The 20,355-nt window shown below is 39.5% G+C and overlaps 2 protein-coding genes across 5 annotated transcripts in view; one reads left to right on the top strand and one right to left on the bottom strand.

Moving 5' to 3' along the window:
* Washc5 (WASH complex subunit 5) overlaps positions 1–2,948 on the bottom strand; it is a 58,207-nt gene extending 55,259 nt beyond the window's left edge. The window contains exon 1 of the mRNA XM_027949980.2: positions 2,777–2,948. The gene's annotated coding sequence lies outside the window, so the exon portion shown is untranslated. The remainder of the gene's footprint in view (positions 1–2,776) is intronic.
* Positions 2,949–2,998: 50 nt separating this feature from the next.
* Positions 2,999–20,355, top strand: part of Nsmce2 (NSE2 (MMS21) homolog, SMC5-SMC6 complex SUMO ligase) — a 223,707-nt gene continuing 206,350 nt past the window's right edge. For 3 of the 4 annotated variants that reach the window (XM_027950003.2, XM_071602130.1, XM_071602129.1), the window contains exons 1-2: positions 2,999–3,109; positions 14,714–14,884. In XM_027950003.2, the coding sequence (XP_027805804.1) occupies positions 14,728–14,884 (157 nt within the window). In that variant the 5' untranslated portion in view covers positions 2,999–3,109; positions 14,714–14,727. The remainder of the gene's footprint in view (positions 3,110–14,713; positions 14,885–20,355) is intronic. The other variant, XM_027950012.2, reaches the window with a different exon arrangement.

Raw genomic sequence — 20,355 nt, 5'->3', positions numbered from 1 at the left:
AGCATATGGTTGCAGCAAGTGAGAGCAAGTCAACAACCACATAAGCAAGCTTGAAAGCATATCCCCCCAACCCAAAGTGGAGCCTGCAGATAAGACTACAGACCATGCTCATAGATTGAGTGCAACCTCCCAAGAGCCCTTGAGCAAAGGCACCCAGCTGGTTTGGCCATACTCTTAATTCCTGACCACAGAAGCTGTGAGTTCATAAATGTCCATCGTTCAAAGCCACTAGGTTATGAGGTATTTAGCTATGCAGAAAAAGGTAATGATGTGGTCCAGAAGGACATTTCACACAGAGGTTAAAAGTAAGTGCAAAGGCCTCAGATCAGAAATGTGCTAGATGTGCTTAGGGAACACCAAGGTAGCTGATGTGGCTGGAGCAGAGTGAGCAAGGGACAGAAACAGAAATTAGTGGAGGTGGACCAGTTTGGGTCTGAAAGCAAGCATTGCTAAGAAGTCGAGAATGCTCTCTCATGAGGGTACCCATATAATACACATTAAGGCATAAATTATTAACAAATCCTTTTAGTTTTCTCTGTGATGCCTGCTTATTAAATCACAATGCTATTTAACAGGCTGAATTTCATATTATTTTCTGCACTGATATGGTCTAGCTTGGGAAATGAGAGAGGAAAAAGGTGAAAATAATGGAAAATGGGTGAAACAGTCACCTTCTGAGTTTTTCCTCTGAAGAGCAAACTAACCAAGAAGGTCTTTGCAGGATGAATCTCTAGATTCATAAAGACAAGGCCAAGTTATAACTGCTACCAGATTTTAGATAGTAGAATAGGGCAGTGGGGACCCGGAGAAAACTGCTTAAACAAAGCAACATTACCCACCCTCTTCCCCAGCTCTCCCAACAGCCAGACAGATATACTCAGAACCTGCATGCTCAGTATGACACATTCAAGCTCAGATCTGGGATGATGACACAAGTCACAACTTTTGTGTGTCAATCTCTTATTTTAATCCTCATACCTTCAATCAAGAATCACACTGTAGATACCTTTAAAGATCACTATAAGGAGAGTATAAGAAAAGAATCAAATGTGTTTGGCAATTGAAAAACAAGTGTTACGATCTTTATTACCTAGACTGTCTTATCTAAAAATCTATTAATGTTTGTGCTAAATTTTTAATGTAAAAGCAGAATGTGGCTTACATTTAATATACTTTCAGTGAAATAAAACTCATTGTCATCTGCCTTCCCTCATGTAGAACAATTGATTTCTATCTCTATAGTGTAAGCATTTTTTGTGAAAATTTTGAAGACTCGAGTTAAAACCAGATTAACTGAAAGAAGGAAATCACTCACATTATCACATGTAAGTTACATTACTGTGTACTAGACCTCCTAACTTGAATTAGTTATATTTTCCATGCAACAAAGAGAATTTCCACAACTTGCATGAATATTATTTGGCTAGGGTATTTGGTAAACAATTCTACCATTGGATGAAAAATCGACTCTGAAGAAGAATGAAAAAAACCATCAGTAGATGCCTAATCACATTACAATGACCTATGAAGTGGGTAGAGAGATTTACAAGTCCTTAAAAAAAATTACTCTAGAATGAGTTCTAAATAAACATTGTAGGAGAAGCTATATCAAATAATTCTTCAGAGGTTGTTTGGTGCAAGAGATGAAGAAAATGTACAAAGACCAGTATTCTCAATACTAATATTCTATTGGCATGAAATGGAAACCGAGATCTGTCAATGTCCCTATTATTATTTTACGAGTTATAAAGTTGTCATAACTTCATTTCTAAGGATTTGGGATGGAACTGGGATTTCACTTGGGGACAGATACCATGCTTTCAGGAATGAAGCATGACATCATCACACACCAAATAAATACAGAACAAAAATTTCTTAAGCAATTAAATTGTCCTGAACAAAGCACCATTGATCCTACACAAAGGATAGAAAAGGATAAAAAATTCTAATTTTATCCTTTCACAGAATCTTAGTTCCATTAATAAGGAAGCACTCACTGGTCTCCACAAATCTATTATCATGAACAAAATATAATGGTCATTGGACAAGATAAATGTGAGAGGCAAATCTCTTCCAGAAAAGTTCTGTAATGAGCCTGATCATACTAGCCGATTTATGACTACTAAGAAAGACTAGTGAAGGGTAATTAGGGTAGGTATCCCTAGTTGTGGGCAGAGGCAGAAAACACATCTCCCTCACCGCTGTCCTGGCCCTCTTCACTCACGTTGGAGGGAGCTCCATGTACGTTAAGATCAGGTCCCATTACTGGCTCTGTGCAATTTATTGAGTTATTTTTATTGGGCAACCATAAAGGAATCAGAGGCTGCGGAACATTTTGTTCGAAATGCAAAGGACTTTGGCACCACAATGTTACAAGTGAGGAAATTAGGGAGCAAGAGAGGGGCAAAGACTTGCCCAAACTCACAGCGCATGAGAGAACTAGAATTCAAACTGGGTCTCGCAAAAGCACTCACTAATCACTTAGTTTTCTGGAGGAACAGCAACATCAGCACAGCATTGCCCCCGGAAACTTGCAAGGAGCAGATGCGGGCCAAGCAGCCACACTTCTGGCAGCGGGCGATCCCAGAGCGCCAAAGGAGAGTGCAAAATGATTTCCAAGTGGAGCTGAAGCTCTGGACTGGCCTCTAAGCCCTCCTGCCCAGGTCCCCTTCCAGACCGTAAGCTATGCTACTACAGATCCCCCGCCGCAGCGCGGCCGGGCGGCCGGGGAGGGGACGCGGGACTTGAAAGGAGGGCGCGGCCCCGCCCGACTCACCTGTCAGAGGCCCGCGCACCCGCGCACGCGTAGGGCCGGCGATCGCGCGCGGGGTCTGCAGCCCGCTCCCACCCTCGCGCTCCGCAAGGGTTCCTGCCCCCGGCCCCAGATCTTGAGGTGGCCGGACCCCGGCTTCCGCCCCTGCCTCTCCAGGTCGTCACATGACCGAAGAGATGGACAGCAGGGCGGGGCGTCACGTGACCCCATCGCGGGCGACGGCTGATGACGCAGGAGCCCGCGCTGGCCGTTGCCGCGACTGGCTTTGCGGAGAGGAGTTGGGGTCCGGGTGTGCGGACTCCGGGTGCAGCAGACCGAGTCGGGTGGTGCTGCCAGGTGAGGCGGGAGCGGGGGATGGTGGTGGCCAACGCGGCGGGAGTTGTCGTCTAGCTCTGGGCGCGACACAGGGACCGGCCCCGGGTCGGCTAGCCCGGGCTGCGGTCCTGGCCCGTGTCACCTCAGCGGGGCTGCTGCCGGGTACCCAGGCTGGGAGAGGCCGTCCCTCCGTCCTTCCGCGCTGTGTGTGTCGGGGCGAGGGGGACAGACAGACGGACGGACGGACCAGGAATTATTCAGGTTTGAACCGGCTTTAAAAGCAGGGCCAGGAGCCTTTGGTTCAAATAAAAGTCTCGGGGCCTCAGTTTCCTTTTCGCTTCTAGAGATTGGTGTGAGGATTAGCGGTAGTGAGAACCAGGCGCCGGGGCACCATTTGTGGTCCCTTGTAGGTGACCGAGAAATGGTGGCGTTTTTGTTGTTTCCCTGACTTTCAACAAATCTTTATTGGTTACCTATTTTGTATGAGAAGCTGTTTAACAGCTCCCAGAATATGTCAGCATTTTAGTTTAGGGAACTCCGAGGGTGAAGGAACCACAGACGTCTGAGCAAATAGCTGCGAAGAGTTTTACGTGGAAGTGTGTGTGTACGTGAGTGTGCTAGGGACAGTGGTTACATGAGAGAGGGAACAAACGACTGCATGAATAAGAGAAGGCTTCCGGGAGAAAGATGTTTCTTGGCATGCTAAGAAAGGAGACACAGGCTACCAGGGACTTACAGGAGGCCAGCACGTTGTCTAGGAAGTGTTTACTCGGAGCCTATGGTGGTGTCATACAGTAAGGTGAGAAGAGGCAAGAGAAGCATTTTTATTTTCCCATTAATAATTGGCCTTACCGACAGGGCCAATTATTAATCATGTGATATAATCAAATATTATATGATTCCCTGTATATGAAGTACAGAAGGTAGTCAAGGTCAGAGTCAGAAAGTACAGTGTGGTTTCTGCTTTCTCCAGGAGCTAGGAGCCCAGGAAATGGGAGTTGTTTAATAGTTGTAAAGTTTTAGTTTTGTGAGATAAAAAAAAGTTCTAGAGATTGGTTGTATAACAATGTGAATGTACTTAACACTGCTGGACTGTACACTTAAAAATGGTTAAGATGGTAAAATTCTATGTTATGTGTAATTTAACATTTAATTTTTTTTTCAATTTAGCAGGGTCATAAAGCATATGCAACTACGATGCAAAGAAAAATGTGTGCCTTAAAAGTAATGCAGTGGATATTTTAAAAAAGGGACAGATTATTCCAGGTTGGGGCGTGCAGCTGCATTAATGATGGAACATTTCAGATGGGCTTGTGACAGAAGTTGAGTTGCTGATTCTTCCCTTATGAACTGACAGCTTGATAAGAGCACAGGGGTAGGGTGCAGGAAAGGGATTCCAGAGGCCAGATGATATTGGCACTCCATTATAAGGGACTGGGACAATCCAAGGAAGAATAATAGGAACAGTGCTGGCGAGGCAGCGTTGTTGAGAGGAAAATATAAGTATTCACGTGACTAAAGGAAGAGAGCTGAGTTATTATGAATAGCAAATGAAAGAATATGAAGAATATTCCAGGCTCATCAGGGGAGGCAAAATAGCATGCAAGGGAAGACCTCATAAAACATCAATTTGTTTTAAACTGTCTTGGAGCTCATAGGTCTCCAAGGTAACATAAAGATTGCTGTTACCTGGGGAACGAACCAAGAAGAGATTGATCTAAACCAATGCATTGTGGATATTTGGGGGCATATGATTCTTTTTAGTGACCAGCTGTCCTGTGCAGCCAGGTTGTTTAGCACCCTCCCTGGCCTCTGTCTACTAGTAGTTAGTACTGCCCCCCCCATCCCCCGCCCCAGCAACCAAAAATGTCTCCAGATGTTGCTAAATGTACCCTGGAGTATGGGCAAAGTGACTGCAAAAAGCAACACTCATGTCAGGGAAAGTGAATGTGTGAAAGTATCAGAGTCAGTTCAGCTGCTGTAACAAAACACCATAAACTGGGTAGTTTATAAACAACAAAATTATTTCTTACAATTTTGGAGGCTGAGAATTCCAAGGTCAAGGGGCCATTAGACTCAGTGCCTGATGAAGCCCTAATTCCTGGTTTGTAGGTGGTTACTTACTTGGTGAGTTCTTGCTGGTAGTGGGATAAGGCAGCTCTCTGTAGAGTCCTTTATAAGGGCACTAATCCCATTCAGGTGGGTGGATCTAATCACCTCCCCAAAGCCCAGCCTCCTAATACTAACCTTGGTATTAGTTTTCAACATACTTTTTGGTTGGGGGAGCACAAGATTCTAGCAGATGGTAGCAGATTCTAAAGTGAAGAGGGGAGGGTATTCTCATGGTGGGAGCAGGATGACCAAAGTCTTGAGCTGGAATTATGAGTAGTGTATGTGAAGGAGAAAATGAAAGAAAAGCGATTAGGGTCTGACTGAGGCAGATGGTTGATTGATTCATTTAGAGGATATTTTCTGAGCTCTTGCTATTTGTGAAGCACTGTGAACATCATGGTAGATAGTAAGTAGTGTTTCACAAAATAGAGTGACTGCGAAATCATGTCAGATAAGGTGTTTGAGTCAGGGATTGCCTTTGGTTTACAAACTTAGTTTTACTTATTGGGAAGAATTGGGAAAAAAAAGTATGTCTATTCCATCTTTCTGTTTCATTTATTCTCTTTGCTTCTCAGTCCAGATAACAGAAGGTCATGACTAGTTTTCCTCAGTTCTCTGTAGGAGTGAAGTTTCACTGGAGTAATGTGAATTTCCTATTCAAACAAATAATAAAGGATAACTACTGTGTGGTAGGTTTCTTTTTATCCTGAACTGCATTAACCCTTTTGTATAAATTATGTCTTAATTTAGACAGTTACAACAAAATACCATAGAATTTTAGGTGACCTAAACTACAGAAATTTATTTCTCATAGTTCCAGAGGCTTAAAGTTCAAGATCAGGATGCTAGCTAGTGTGGTTGGATTCAGGTGGGGACTTTCTAGGAAGAAAGCTTGCAGGTGGCTGCCTCCTTACTGTGTCTGGTACCAAGGATTGAACTCAGGAGTGCTTAACCACTGAGTCACATCCCCAGTCCCTTTTTATATTTTGTTTAGAGACGGGGTTTCACTAAGTTGCTTAGGGCCTCCCTATGTTGCTGAGGCTGTTATCTTTCTGTCTCAGCCTCCCGAGCCACTAGGATTACAGGTGTGTGCCATCTCACCTGGTGGGTCTCGTCTTGTAAAGTCACTCACTAGCCCATCATCTACCAAACAGGAGAGTGTGTGTATGGAGAAAGTGTGGAAAAAGATTTTTATGGACTGGGCCTGGAAACAGCTCATATTTCATTGCCTTGAGTACAATCATAGGCCACACCTAAGTGCAAGGAAAACTGTGAAGTGCAGTGGTTCAACAGCTGTTTGACTAGGTTGAAGAAGAAATGGCTTTGGTGGGCACCAGCTGATATCTGTCACAAGTGTCCTGTCTTTAGTCTACCCTGTGAAATAGTCTTATGAAACAGTCCTAGGAAGTTTGCTGTTGCATTTATTGTAGGGATATTACTGAGAATTTTTTAAACGTAACTCTTTTTATCTCATAATAATTTGTACTGCCTTAGTTGCTCTGGAAAGCTTTATTTTTCCTATGTTCCTGGTGTACTTTCTTCTTTGTGGGAAAAGTAACCTTCACTTTTGTTTTGATTGTCAGGAAGTTCACAGCTAAATTTGTATTACAAATGTAATGCCCTGTAGAATCCTAGAGCCTGCATGGCTGCATTCTCTTTCATATACTTGGTTTTCCCTTTAATTTCTGAGTTTTGACTCTGATTTTAAAGATTTTGTATTTTTACATGTTTTTGGATACATTTTTATTTATATTGTATAAAATAATCCAACTTGTTTGGGGAAATAAAGTGGGATTCTAAATAAGCACCCTCTTTCACCAAATGCACGTGTTTAAAAATCACCTTTGGGTTTTAATTTATATTCATATTTTCTCTCTTTTGGTGTGAATTTTAAAACCCCCCTTTTAAAAAATTTGTTTATTTTTATGTGGTGCTGAGGATCCAACCAAGTGCCTCACAGGTGCAAGGCAAGTGCTCTGCTGCTGAGCTACAGCCCCAGCCCGAGAACCCTTTTTGATCCCCAGATTTTAACATCTGTAGCATTTTACCATGTTTGCTTCTGGTCTTTATTTTTAAGGTAAAGTTTTTAAAATACATAAAGCTAAAAGTGTATTTGATGACACTCAGGCTCAAGTGGATTATTCTTTATCCTTCCCTGACGACCCCCTACACTATCCTGCCAAGGAATGAAATCCAGTTTTCTTTCCTTCCCTTTGTCCCTGTATGCCAGGTGAAGGGGGCTCACCCCACTTTCTTATCTCATGACCGCTTTTCATTATAATTTTTTCTTCACGTCAGATGCTCTCTCTGGATAACTTAAACTTTCCTCAATCCTAATCTAGCTTAACCGCCTTCTTATCATTGAAGACCATGTCTTCCCTCAGTTATGCTTGTGGTCATTTCTTTTTTGAACCTCTTAGTGTACAGGGTTTTGAAATCTCTTTCTCTTTTGAATTCATAGTACTTGGTTTATTTTTCTAATATGCATATGTTCTCTTTCAAGCTTGTGTTGAAGGGTTGTTGCAGAAATTGATTGAATTTTCTCAGAATATTGAGTAGTTATGGTTACATGGAATATGTGTTTTGGTCTTGGAAAAAAGCTTTGGATTTGTGGAAGGCTTTGGCTACTCTGCTCATAATGCCAAATTTTATTATATAGGCAACATGGAGTTAAGACCGACCTTCCTTCTTTTTGTTGTCTGTTTTCATTATTGGCATCCCTGTCTCTCTTGTCAGCAAGTGCAAATACCCTAAGGTTAAAATCATGCCTAGGTTATTAAAGTCACGCTTTGAAAACCACTGCTCTACAGCACCTGACCATGTGCTGTAGAGCAGTGGTTTTCAAAGCGTGACTCCTGGATCAGCAGCATCCGCATTACTGGAAGTTTGTTGGAAGTTCAGGTTCTTTGGTCTAATACCTACTGAATTAGAAATTGCAAGGTTGAGGCCCAGCAATCAGGGTTTCAGCAGCCCTGTCAGGTGATGTGCTAACACTGAAGCCTAGGTATAGCACAACAAGAATTACATAGAATGTAACACAGGTTCTTAGGGCCTGAGAATCTGCATTTCTAACAAGTTCAGAGGTGATACTAATGCTACTTGGTTATGGACTATTTGGGGAACCACTGTTGGTATGAAGCCCTTTGGGTATCATTTGATATGAATCAGGAAGTGGGAAGAGGGTTTTGAACAGGGGAGCCACTTGATTTTATGTACATTTTCAAATTTTCTTTCAGGGTAACTGTTTTGAGAATTGAGTGGAAAAGATAAGGTTGGGATCTGGGAGACCAGGTTGGAGGCTGTTATGGTTTGGATCCTTAATGTCCCTGGGAAAGCTCCTATGTTAATGCAAGAATGTTCACAGGGGAAATGATGATCAGATTCCAAGAGCTGTAACTGCATTAGTGAAAGTACCACTATGCTGGATGGGTATGGCTGGAGGAAGTGGGTCACGGGAGGGCATACTTTTGTTCATTAGATCTTGTCTGCAGCTCCTTGTACTGTCTTTCTCTGCTTCCTGGCTGCCAGGCTCTGAGCAACTTTCCTCTGCCACACCATTTCTCCATGATGTTCTGCCTTGCCTCAGGCCTGGAACAATGGATTTGGCTGACCATGTACTGAACCTCTGAAATCATAGCGCCCCAAATAAACTTTTCCTTCTCTAAATTGTTCTTGTCAGATATTTTGATCACACCAAAAAAAGATGACAAACACAAAGATAGCGTTTTTAATCAGGTAGTAACAGTAGAATTGGTGAGAATGGTGGGATTCTGACAAAAGTTTTGATGGGTTTGATTTTGATGAGAGAGGATTTAAATATGATCAAGGTTTTTGATTTAAAAAGTGGAAATTAGTAAGATGGAACCTGCTACAAAAGGAAAAGGTTTGAGAGCAGGTAGGGAAGTGGGAAGGGAGGTGTTGGGTGTTCAGTGTTCTTGTTGATAGTACTTACATGGAATGGGACTGGCTGGGAGCCCTGGGTGGGTGGGAGAGGATGGAGAAGAGAGGTGACCAGGGCACTAAGCCTGAGCCTGCCAGCATTAGGATTTGCCAGCATTGAGATTTGGGAGGGAGAGATGCACTGTTTTTAGGTGTCCGGGATACACGTCATGTTTCACTCCTTTATTATTTCACCATAACTTTACTGAATGGCTATGTGTGCCACTCCATTTTAGGTGCTTGACATAAAGCAGTGAACACAACAAAGACTTTGTCCCTAGGGAACTTGTAGTCTAATTGGGAAGTAGATACAATAAACATGATAAACAAAAGAATGTTGTTTGGTAGTATCTCTTGTGAAGAAAGATAAAACAGACAAAGGAGAAGAGGGAATGACCTGAAATCTGATGGGGATGGGGAGCACTTGCTATTTTGCATAGGGCATCCAAGGTAGGCATTTGAAGGGAGACCTTAGGGAAGTGAGAAAGGTGGCAATGTAGATATTTAGGGGATAGGTATCCTGGCAGAAGAAACAGAGAAGCATGCCCTGAGGCAGGGTTGTACTTGATTTTTATATAGATGGAAAAGAATAAGAGACCAAATTCTGAATGCTGAGGCCCTCCATCATATGGCACTCAGGCAGATGCAGAGGAACAGCAGAGAATGAGAACCATCTATGGATAGAAGAGCAACCGGGCAGGGGAGGCAGGTCAGAAAGTGCACCAGGAAGGAGGGATGATGAACTGTGCCAGATGCTATTGATTGATAGGTCAAAGGAGATAGGGACTGTAGTAGTGATCTTTGTAAGAGCAGTTGCATCTGTGTGGTTGGGGTGGAAGGCTGGCAGGAGTGGGTCCAAGAGAGAATGAGAGGAAAGAGTTTGGAGACAGAAAAATCTGTGAAAGAGTTTTGCTGTAATAGTGAGCAGAGAAATGGGGGGGGGGTGACCATGGGTGAACCTAAAGGGAAAGTGGGAGGATGTTTTCTTTAAGGTAGGAGAAATAATGGTTCCTTTGTTTGCTGTAGGGAATCAGGAGAACAGGGAGAATTACTGGGACAGTGTGTAGAGAAGGGAAGGATCTAGTGAATAAGTGATGGGGGGTTGGCTTGCCAAGGAGCAGGCACAGATTACTCCTGTTATCAAAAAGGAAGGCAGAGGAAGGAAGAGGCAAGCAGTGGGAACTTGTAAAACATCTCTTCTGTTTGTGTTTCCTCAGTGAAATAGGAAATGAGATTTTAGTTTGTGGTGAAGATGGAGGAGGAAGAGTTGGAAATTTGTAAAGAGTCGTAAAAGGGCATTATTTTTCTGTAATTAGGAAAATTCAAATAGTTGTAGAGAGTTGTATATTCTTTGCAAATGTCTTTGCTCTTTATTCCTATATTCCTTTCTTCTTCTTGAATGGTTTTCTCTCCATCCATTAAGTTTCTTTCTTTATCCTGGTAAGATCAGTTAGCCTTGGTGTCTTTGATCACTTAAGGCAAAGTTAAGCATTACTAGTGCCTCCACTTTTCAGTAACTCCCACACTGCTCCCCCTCACCCCCCCCTCCTCTTTTGTGTCTGCCTCCCTCCCTCTACTGCTCAACTGTGAGCTCTGCTGATGAGAGGCTGAGTATTTCTAGGGTCTAGAATAGTGCATGGCATATGGTAGGTTTTCACTGAAGGAAAAGAAACAAAATAGTGCTTGAAAATGAGTCTTAAGAGCACTCATCTTGAAAATTATGACATTCCCATGCTAGAAGTACCATACACTTAAGGAGGTACTTATATTAAATATTTGTTGACTGAATTCTTCGAATTGTCAGTGAGTTGTAATTGTAGATGATTGTACTAAACTAAAACCTCAGAAATAAAAATCAGCATCTTATGTGTCACTGTACCCTTTGTTTTTAATGAGTCTAAAGATAGACATGGTAAGGCCCTATTTGAGTGAATGGACCTAATTCAGGAGGAAATAATTGAGAAACTACAGTAGTAGTACAAATGTGAGGTAAAAATGGTTGTCATGGAGAGGAGGAAATGCCAGAGATAGTGCATAGCTGTCTACTAAGAAAGAAGGGCAGGTTCCCATGCTGATTGACTGTGTACTAGATGCTAGTCCATGTCATGATTACTCCTTCCCATGCCTTTTCTGGGGCGTTCAGTTTGCTTGTGGTCACACAGTAGTAAAATTGTAGAGTCTGAGTTCATGATTCCAGGAAAATGTCTTTCTGTTACCATATAGCCTTAGGAACAGCCAGCCTCCCAGCCTAGTAAGCCTCTGTGGGTTTTATTTTTCTAATTGATTTCAGTGGATTGAATTTCAGATGATTTCTGAATTAAGCAAACATGTCTTTCTGTAGGCACTTTACATAAAGAAGTCCAAAGCTTAAAGATTGGGTGGTTGAAAGTAGAGTTTTAGGGAGTTTAATATAAAGGTAATAAATGAATCTGCTAAAATGGATGAATTAACAGAAGATGAGAAGTCTACACAGAAATTTTGCTTTTATTGAATCTTGGGGTCTCCCAAGTTTATAGATGTGCTAGAACTTGGAGAAGCAGTCAGGTAATTTTTACAGTTTTCAGAATTCAAACTGCAAATATATCTGATAAGTTAAAAATTACAGATTTTGGCTAGCATCATTCTGAATGGAGAAAAATCGAAGGCATTCCCTCTAAAATCTGGAACAAGACAGGGATGCCCTCTCTCACCACTTCTGTTCAACATAGTTCTCGAAACACTGGCCAGAGCAATTAGACAGACGAAAGAAATTAAAGGCATCAAAATAGGAAAAGAAGAACTTAAATTATCACTATTTGCAGATGACATGATTCTATACCTAGCAGACCCAAAAGGGTCTACAAAGAAACTATTAGAGCTAATAAATGAATTCAGCAAAGTGGCAGGATATAAAATCAACACGCATAAATCAAAGGCATTCCTGTATATCAGTGACAAATCCTCTGAAATGGAAATGAGGACAACCACTCCATTCACAATATCTTCAAAAAAAATAAAATACTTGGGAATCAACCTAACAAAAGAGGTGAAAGACTTATACAATGAAAACTACAGAACCCTAAAGAGAGAAATAGAAGAAGATCTTAGAAGATGGAAAAATATACCCTGTTCATGGATAGGCAGAACTAACATCATCAAAATGGCGATATTACCAAAAGTTCTCTATAGGTTTAATGCAATGCCAATCAAAATCCCAACGGCATTTCTTGTAGAAATAGAGAAAGCAATCATGAAATTCATATGGAAAAATAAAAGACCCAGAATAGCAAAAACAATGCTAAGCAGGAAGTGTGAATCAGGCGGTATAGCGATACCAGACTTCAAACTATATTACAGAGCAATAGTAACAAAAACAGCATGGTACTGGTACCAAAACAGGCGGGTGGACCAATGGTACAGAATAGAGGACACAGAAACCAATCCACAAAACTACAACTATCTTATATTTGATAAAGGGTCTAAAAGCATGCAATGGAGGAAGGATAGCATCTTCAACAAATGGTGCTGGGAAAACTGGAAATCCATATGCAACAAAATGAAACTGAATCCCTTTCTCTCGCCATGCACAAAAGTTAATTCAAAATGGATCAAGGAGCTTGATATCAAATCAGAGACACTCCGTCTGATAGAAGAAAAAGTTGGCTACGATCTACATACTGTGGGGTCGGGCTCCAAATTCCTCAATAGGACACCCATAGCACAAAAGTTAATAACTAGAATCAACAAATGGGACTTACTCAAACTAAAAAGTTTTTTCTCAGCAAAAGATACAATAAGAGAGGTAAATAGAGAGCCTACATCCTGGGAACAAATCTTTACTCCTCACACTTCAGATAGAGCCCTAATATCCAGAGTATACAAAGAACTCAAAAAATTAGACAATAAGAGAACAAACAACCCAATCAACAAATGGGCCAAGGACCTGAACAGACACTTCTCAGAGGAGGACATACAATCAATCAACAAGTACATGAAAAAATGCTCACCATCTCTAGCAGTCAGAGAAATGCAAATCAAAACCACCCTAAGATACCATCTCACTCCAGTTAGATTGGCAGCCATTATGAAGTCAAACAACAACAAGTGCTGGCGAGGATGTGGGGAAAAGGGTACACTTGTACATTGCTGGTGGGACTGCAAATTGGTGCAGCCAATTTGGAAAGCAGTATGGAGATTTCTTGGAAAGCTGGGAATGGAGCCACCATTTGACCCAGCTATTCCCCTTCTCGGTCTATTCCCTAAAGACCTAAAAAGAGCATGCTACAGGGACACTGCTACATCGATGTTCATAGCAGCACAATTCACAATAGCTAGACTGTGGAACCAACCTAGATGCCCTTCAATGGATGAATGGATAAAAAAAATGTGGCATTTATACACAATGGAGTATTACTCTGCATTAAAAAATGACAAAATCATAGAATTTACAGGGAAATGGATGGCATTAGAGCAGATTATGCTAAGTGAAGCTAGCCAATCCCTAAAAAACAAATGCCAAATGTCTTCTTTGATATAAGGAGAGTAACTAAGAACAGAGTAGGGTCGAAGAGCATGAGAAGAAGATTAGCATTAAACAGGGATGAGAGGTGGGAGGGAAAGGGAGAGAGAAGGGAAAATGCATGGAAACGGAAGGAGACCCTCAGAGTTATACAAAAGTACATACAAGAGGAAGTGAGGGGAAGGGGAAAAATAATACAAGGGGGACAAACGAATGTCAGTAGAGGGGGCAGAGAGAGAAGAGGGGAGGGGAGGGGAGGGGAGGGGTGATAGTAGAGGATAGGAAAGGCAGCAGAATACAACAGACACTAGTATGGCAATATGTAAATCAATGGATGTGTAACTGATGTGATTCTGCAATCTGTATATGGGGTAAAAATGGGAGCTCATAACCCACTTGAATCAAATTGTGAAATATGATGTATCAAGAACTATGTAATGTTTTGAACAGCCAACAATAAAAAATAAAAAAAAAAAAAATTACAGATTTTTGCCAGGTGTGGTGGCGAATGCCTATAATCCCAGCTGCTCTGGAGGCTAAGGCAGGAGGATAGTGAGTTAAAAGCCAGCCTCAGCAATGACAAGGCAACTCAGTGAGACCCTGTCTCTAAATAAAATATAAAATAGGGCTGGGGATGTGGTAGAGTGGTTGAATGCCCCTGAGTTCAATCCCTGGTATCTCCCCACCCCCCAAAATTATAGATTTTCAAAATCCTGCCTTATTAGGCTTTTATTATTATTGTTTTTTTGTTTTAGAAAAATGCATCATGGATAACTTGTTTTATGTTTTAGGCTGTTACTGAATTCTTCAGAGAATCAAAAAATCTTTTGGAAGAGGGTATTCTACCTGCTTTAAAAAATGAAGACAGTTAACCTTCATCCTGTATTGTGTGCATCGGTGTTTGGTGGCCCAGATGATGGCACGATGCTCTCGTGTCCTTTCAGGGGACACTGAATGTAGATAATAGTATGGCACCTGGATATTGGATATAGTCATATGATTATTTACAACTTTCCTATTTTCATATATGGTTATTTTTCTAACATACAACTCTTGTTACTGTGTTTAAAATTTAGGTAATAATTCCAAGATGCCAGGGCGTTCCAGTTCAAGTTCAGGTTCAACTGGTTTCATATCCTTCAGTGGTGTAGAGTCTGCTCTCTCTTCCTTAAAAACCTTCCAATCCTGTATCAGCTCCGGAATGGACACAGTGTCTAGTGTGGCTTTGGATCTTGTGGAAACTCAGAGTAAGTAAAACTTAAAGCTCATTTCTTTTTTTTTTTTTCGGGTGCTGAGAATTGGTCCCAGTGCCTTGTATGTGCTAAGCAAGTGCTCTGCAAATGAGCTAAATCCCTAACCCCTAAAGCTTGTTTTTTTATTTCTACTTTGAGATAACATTGTGTGGTAGCATTACTCTAAGGATGTCTTTTGAATATTCTTGGGACAGTCATTTAGTCCCTCTGTACATCTGTTTTTATACCTTGTTCTGTACATCACATGCCAGTGTACTGAGGGTGAACTAGACTGATTCATTCCTTTGTATTCACGTGGTTGTGCTTCATTAGAGACTACACTAGAAATAGATGGTCAAAGACATGAAAGCTTCTGATCTCAGGGGACATGCAGTTCCCAAAGATTGTGACATTCATGAACTCTAAGGTCTGTAAATGGGTTGTGTTACTGTTCTTTTCCAGATTGTCCATTCTTGATTATCCAACAGATGGACTAAGGTAATGCTAGGGATACCAGCGAAGGAAGCTCTCTACAAAATGAGAGAAGTTCAACTTTGATGAACTTTACCCTCATTTTTTTTTTTTTTTTCAATTAGAAAATCTAGAAATACATTGCCTACTTTCTTTGGATTAGAGTTGTCTATTTTATATGACATATGGAGGGGAGCAACATAATCTTTTTGTTTTGTTCTTAATGACATTCACTGGTTTTGAGCAATTGGTGATGTGGCTTGGTGTGATTGTCTTTGTTTATCTTGTCTGATGTTCTTTGAGTTTTGTGGATCTGTGGACTTAATCATTTACACCAAATTTTGGGAACCTTTCTACTACTGTTTCTTCAAGGATTTTCCCTGTCTCTCCCATTATTTCTAGGATTCCAGTAATGTATGTGTTAGGCTATTTGATATTGTCTTATAAATCACTGGGGCTTAGTTTGTTTATTTTTTTCAATCCTTTTCCTCTGTGGTTTCAATTTGAATAGTTTGTTTTCTTTTTGTGGTCTGGTGCTGGGGATTGAATCCAGGGCCTTTTGCATGCCAGGCAAAAACTATACCACTGGGCTACATCCTGGTCCCTCAATTTGATTAGTTTCTATTACTATCTTCAGGTTCATTCCTCTTCTGCAGTGTCTAATCTGTTAATTCTATCAGTGGATTTTTAATTTCTTTCAGTTGTTGAAGACATAATAAAGAATTAAATGGAAACTCTTTTCCCTTTCTCTTTCTGTCATGCTTATGTTTTCTTCTGCATTCTTGAATACATGAAGTCTGTTTATAATACTGTTTTAGCATTTTTGCCAGCTAATTCTGTCTATAGCTGCCTCATCCCAAGGACATTGTGAGTATGTATGTTAAAGACTATGAATTTTTTTAAAATAAAAATGAATACGGTTTTTACTGGCTTTAAAAGCAGGACTATGAACTGTTCATTCAAATAAACTCTCCAGGTCTCAGTTGTTTTCCCATTTTCAGTAATTACAGTATCATTTTGCTGTTGTCCCACTGTCTGCAAGCAGTTGTTTATGGCAGTGGACTAGTCCCATGCTCATGGCTAGCAGCAGAAGTCACCATTTGTTTGATGTGAGGCCGTTAAAAGTTTTAATTCTGCCTAGCCTGATTTGGTGGTAATGGATATTTGGCTTTGGTAGGTAGGCCTGGATAAAAGTGATAATAAGATCTTAAGCCATAAGAAAGAAGAACTAGGGCACATACTCCTTGAGAATTGTATTAGTTTCTTTTCAGAATTTACATTGAAAATGTGTAGGTGTTTTAGCAACAGTTTTGTATTTGTTTTATTTGATTTCAAATAAGAAGTATATTTTGATACAAAGCACAATATACTTTGTATAATTTTTAAAAATATTTTTCTTTTTAGTTGTAGATGGATACAATATCTTTATTTATTTATTTTTATGTGGTGCTGAGGATCGAACCCAGTGCCTCACACATGAGAGGCAGGCACTCTACCATTGAGCTACAGCTACAGCTCTACTTTGTATAATTTAAAAATAAAAATGAGCACAATTTTTCCAAAAAGTTTGTATTTTCAAGCAGGCATCTGCAGTTACTCTATAAAGAATTGCATAGCAAATATTTTCAAAGAGTTGTGAGCCATGTAGTCTCATAAACTTCTGCAATTCTGCTGTTGTAGTGCCAGAGCCACCATGCATACTGTGTAAATGAGTGGAAATGGCTGTAGTCCAACAAAACTTTATTTACAAAAACAGCCAGTAGTTTGCCAACCCCTCCTTTAGAGTCATAGTTATTAAATATGTATTTAAAAAATGGGTTACTTTTTGGGCTGTGGTTGTGGCTTAATGGCAGAGTGCTTGCCTTGCACATGTGGGGCCCTGGGTTTGATCCCCACCACCACATAAAAATAAACAAAGATATTGTGTCCATGTATGAGTAAAAAAATTTTTTTTTAAAAAATGGATTATTTATTTTGATTATTTGGATCAGTGTTGCAGCAAATACATGATTTTTCATTTACTAAGAAAAGCTAATTTAAGGCAAATTGTAAGAAAGTTATATGGGGAAAAATGGGATAAAGAGCTTTGAGAGATGTAGAGTCACCAGGAGCATAGAATACTTGTGAACTCAGTATACATATGCATACATAACAGAGGCATACAAAAATACACATATACACATTTTAATACCATCAGTCAGAATAGTAAGGTAGTCAGTGAATATGTATCCAATGACTGTTCTTTGTATAATTGAGTTCTAGGTCTTAAGGACACTATTATTAAATAGTTCTCCCTTCACAGAGCTCACCATTTTAATGGGACATAATAAAATGAAGAACAATGGGAAAACTGAAAAGATGTTACAAGCCTACAAATAATTAATGTCACCACTGATCTCATCAAAAAGTCATAAATTCTCAGATTTATAAGTGTGAACACAAATTCTTCAAAATTTAATTTTTTCTTTAAAAATCTCATTAGCAACAAATATTGTTAGTTGTCTCTGAAGTTAACAGGCTCACTTTATTCATTTTCAAGAAAATGTCTGCCAGATACCCAAGTGTCAGTTTTCAAGCTTTTCTCCTGATAGCCATCTTTCTTTGATATGCAGCAGAAATGTTTTATACACACTTCCTATTTTATCACAGAATATTAAAGGATATTTTCTTTATGCTTATGGTTGAGATTTAATAAACTTAATAAGTTGTACTAGTACATTAAGGACATTCTTAAGTGAATTTGGCATCTGTTTTACCAGTGAGTGCATGGTGGGAATACAGTGACTTATACTAGTACAGTTTGGTTTATGCTGAGGCTCCAGCAGTTTTTCTCACAAAACTGCTTTTGTGCCATTGGTATTAATGTCCAATATGGCAAAACAAAATGGAACAAAGAAAAATAAGCAAATGATACCTTAAAATGATTATGAAGATAGTTTTGACCTATGGACTCCCTGAAAGGGTCCCAGGGATCATACTCTGAGAACCATTGACTTATGAAACCAAGTTTCAGTGCTTAAAAGCAGGAGGTAGATGACAGAAATTCTCTGCAGAGAGCAAGCCTAGGGCACTCCTCACTGGGATGTTTCAGCAAGAGCTTGTTAGGAGAGCAGTGTGTTAAAGAATCTTGGTTTAATATTATTAAATATTATAAAGCATAATTTATCATTTAAAAAATTTACTCACAAACTGAAGAAAATGTCCTTATGTTCCCAAATGATTTGTTTGTGTGCTTTTCTTCTTCACAAGAATTTCTAAGTGTACATAACAATTCCCAAGAAGGCATATCATAGCCAATTTTAAATTAAATGAGTTTTTTATGGCCAAATTACATAAAAAACCAAACTATAAAAACTCAAATTTTTATAGCAAAAATTAATATTTGACATGACACATTGTCCCATTGTCTTTTTTAATTGACAATATTAAAAATTGTACATACTTTTGGGGTACCATATGTACATAAATGTGAATACATTGTATAATGTTCTAGTCATGGTAAACATACCTATTTCTTTAGACATTTGTCATTTCTTTGTAGTATAAACATTCAAAATTCTTCTTTCTAGCCTTTTTTGAAAAAAAATATATTATCTATATATTATAGATGACTAAATATTACATAATAATCATTCTCCTGTGTAGTAGAGCACCAAAACCATTCCCCCTGTCTAACTGTGACCTTAGTGCCTGCCAGCCAGCCTTACCTCATCCCACTGTCCCCTCTGCCATCCCATGCAGCCATTCACAGCCCTGGTGATGTAGCGAATTGATTAGGAGGGAAAAAATATGCACATTTATGTGTGTGTGTGTGTGTGTATATGTATGTATGTATGTATATATATATATATATATATATATATTTTTTTTTATATATATATATATATATATATATTTTTTTTTTATATATATATATACTGTTCTTTCATGTATTGAAAATTTGTATTCATCACCTTTTAGATCTGTTTCCTTTGTTCTCACTTTAGTACCCACCCAGCCAAGAAGCACAGTTTTCATTTTATGATGGTTAGTTATTAGAGAGTTAGTGCTGATAGGAAGGAGCATCAGAGTGAAATGTGAGGCAGGCCTGGACATCTGTGTCCTCAAGCAGGGCTAACCTCTCACATTTGCAGAGGTTAAACATTTAGTTGAGAGAATAGTTGGGATGCATCACCTTATTTTAGGAAAAGGGAGTACTCATTTTACTTTTACACTAAAAAAGTCTTGAAAATTACTTACTTAATTACTTACTTGATATGCCAGCACAGGCCATCTGATATTTTCAAGACTTTTCTCTTAGGAAGATTCACGATGTGAATTTTCACTATGTTGTAGTACATTTCTCCATCTAGAGAACCGTTTCCTTTTATTAGATTCTTGTTAAATCCCTTTGGCCTTTGCCCTGTGCTTTATTTCATAATTACACTATTGGATAGAAGCAGTAATTAGAAGTAGGTGGTTCTAATGGTGGTGGTGGCCACAAAGGCAATGTAAGTAACAATAACTAGAAGAAGTCAATTTTTGTGTTTCTTAAATCAATTTTATAACTGAATACAATTTTAAAAGCAAAATATTATTAAACCATTAGATGAAAAAAATTCAAATGGATTGGAAGTACAGTGTTGACTATAAAGTTAACAATTATCGTTCAAGTTAAGGAGTTATTTATATGATCAAAGTTAGCATTAGGGTTATTTATATTCTCAAAGTTGCAATGTTGTGAGTTGGCTGATTCTAATATTGCAGAAATTCAGGTTACAGACTCTGAAGTGCCCCTGTGTTTGCTGTGGGTCACTGGTGTACCTGTTTCTCTCTGCTAGATAAACTATGGAGCCAACCTAGGTGCCCCTCAATAGATGAATGAGGAAGAAGGAAATTGAAATTGAAAATGTAACACGCATGAAACAATGGAGTATTACTCAGTTATGAAAAAGAATGACTTTATGGCATTTGTTGGTAAATGGATGAAATTGGAGACTATCATGCTAAGTCCCCACAAGTCAAAATTGAATGTT

This window comes from Marmota flaviventris, chromosome 15 (assembly GCF_047511675.1).
Source record: "Marmota flaviventris isolate mMarFla1 chromosome 15, mMarFla1.hap1, whole genome shotgun sequence".
NCBI classification, from domain to species: domain Eukaryota; kingdom Metazoa; phylum Chordata; class Mammalia; order Rodentia; family Sciuridae; genus Marmota; species Marmota flaviventris.
This window is presented reverse-complemented; position numbering and strand designations above follow the sequence as displayed.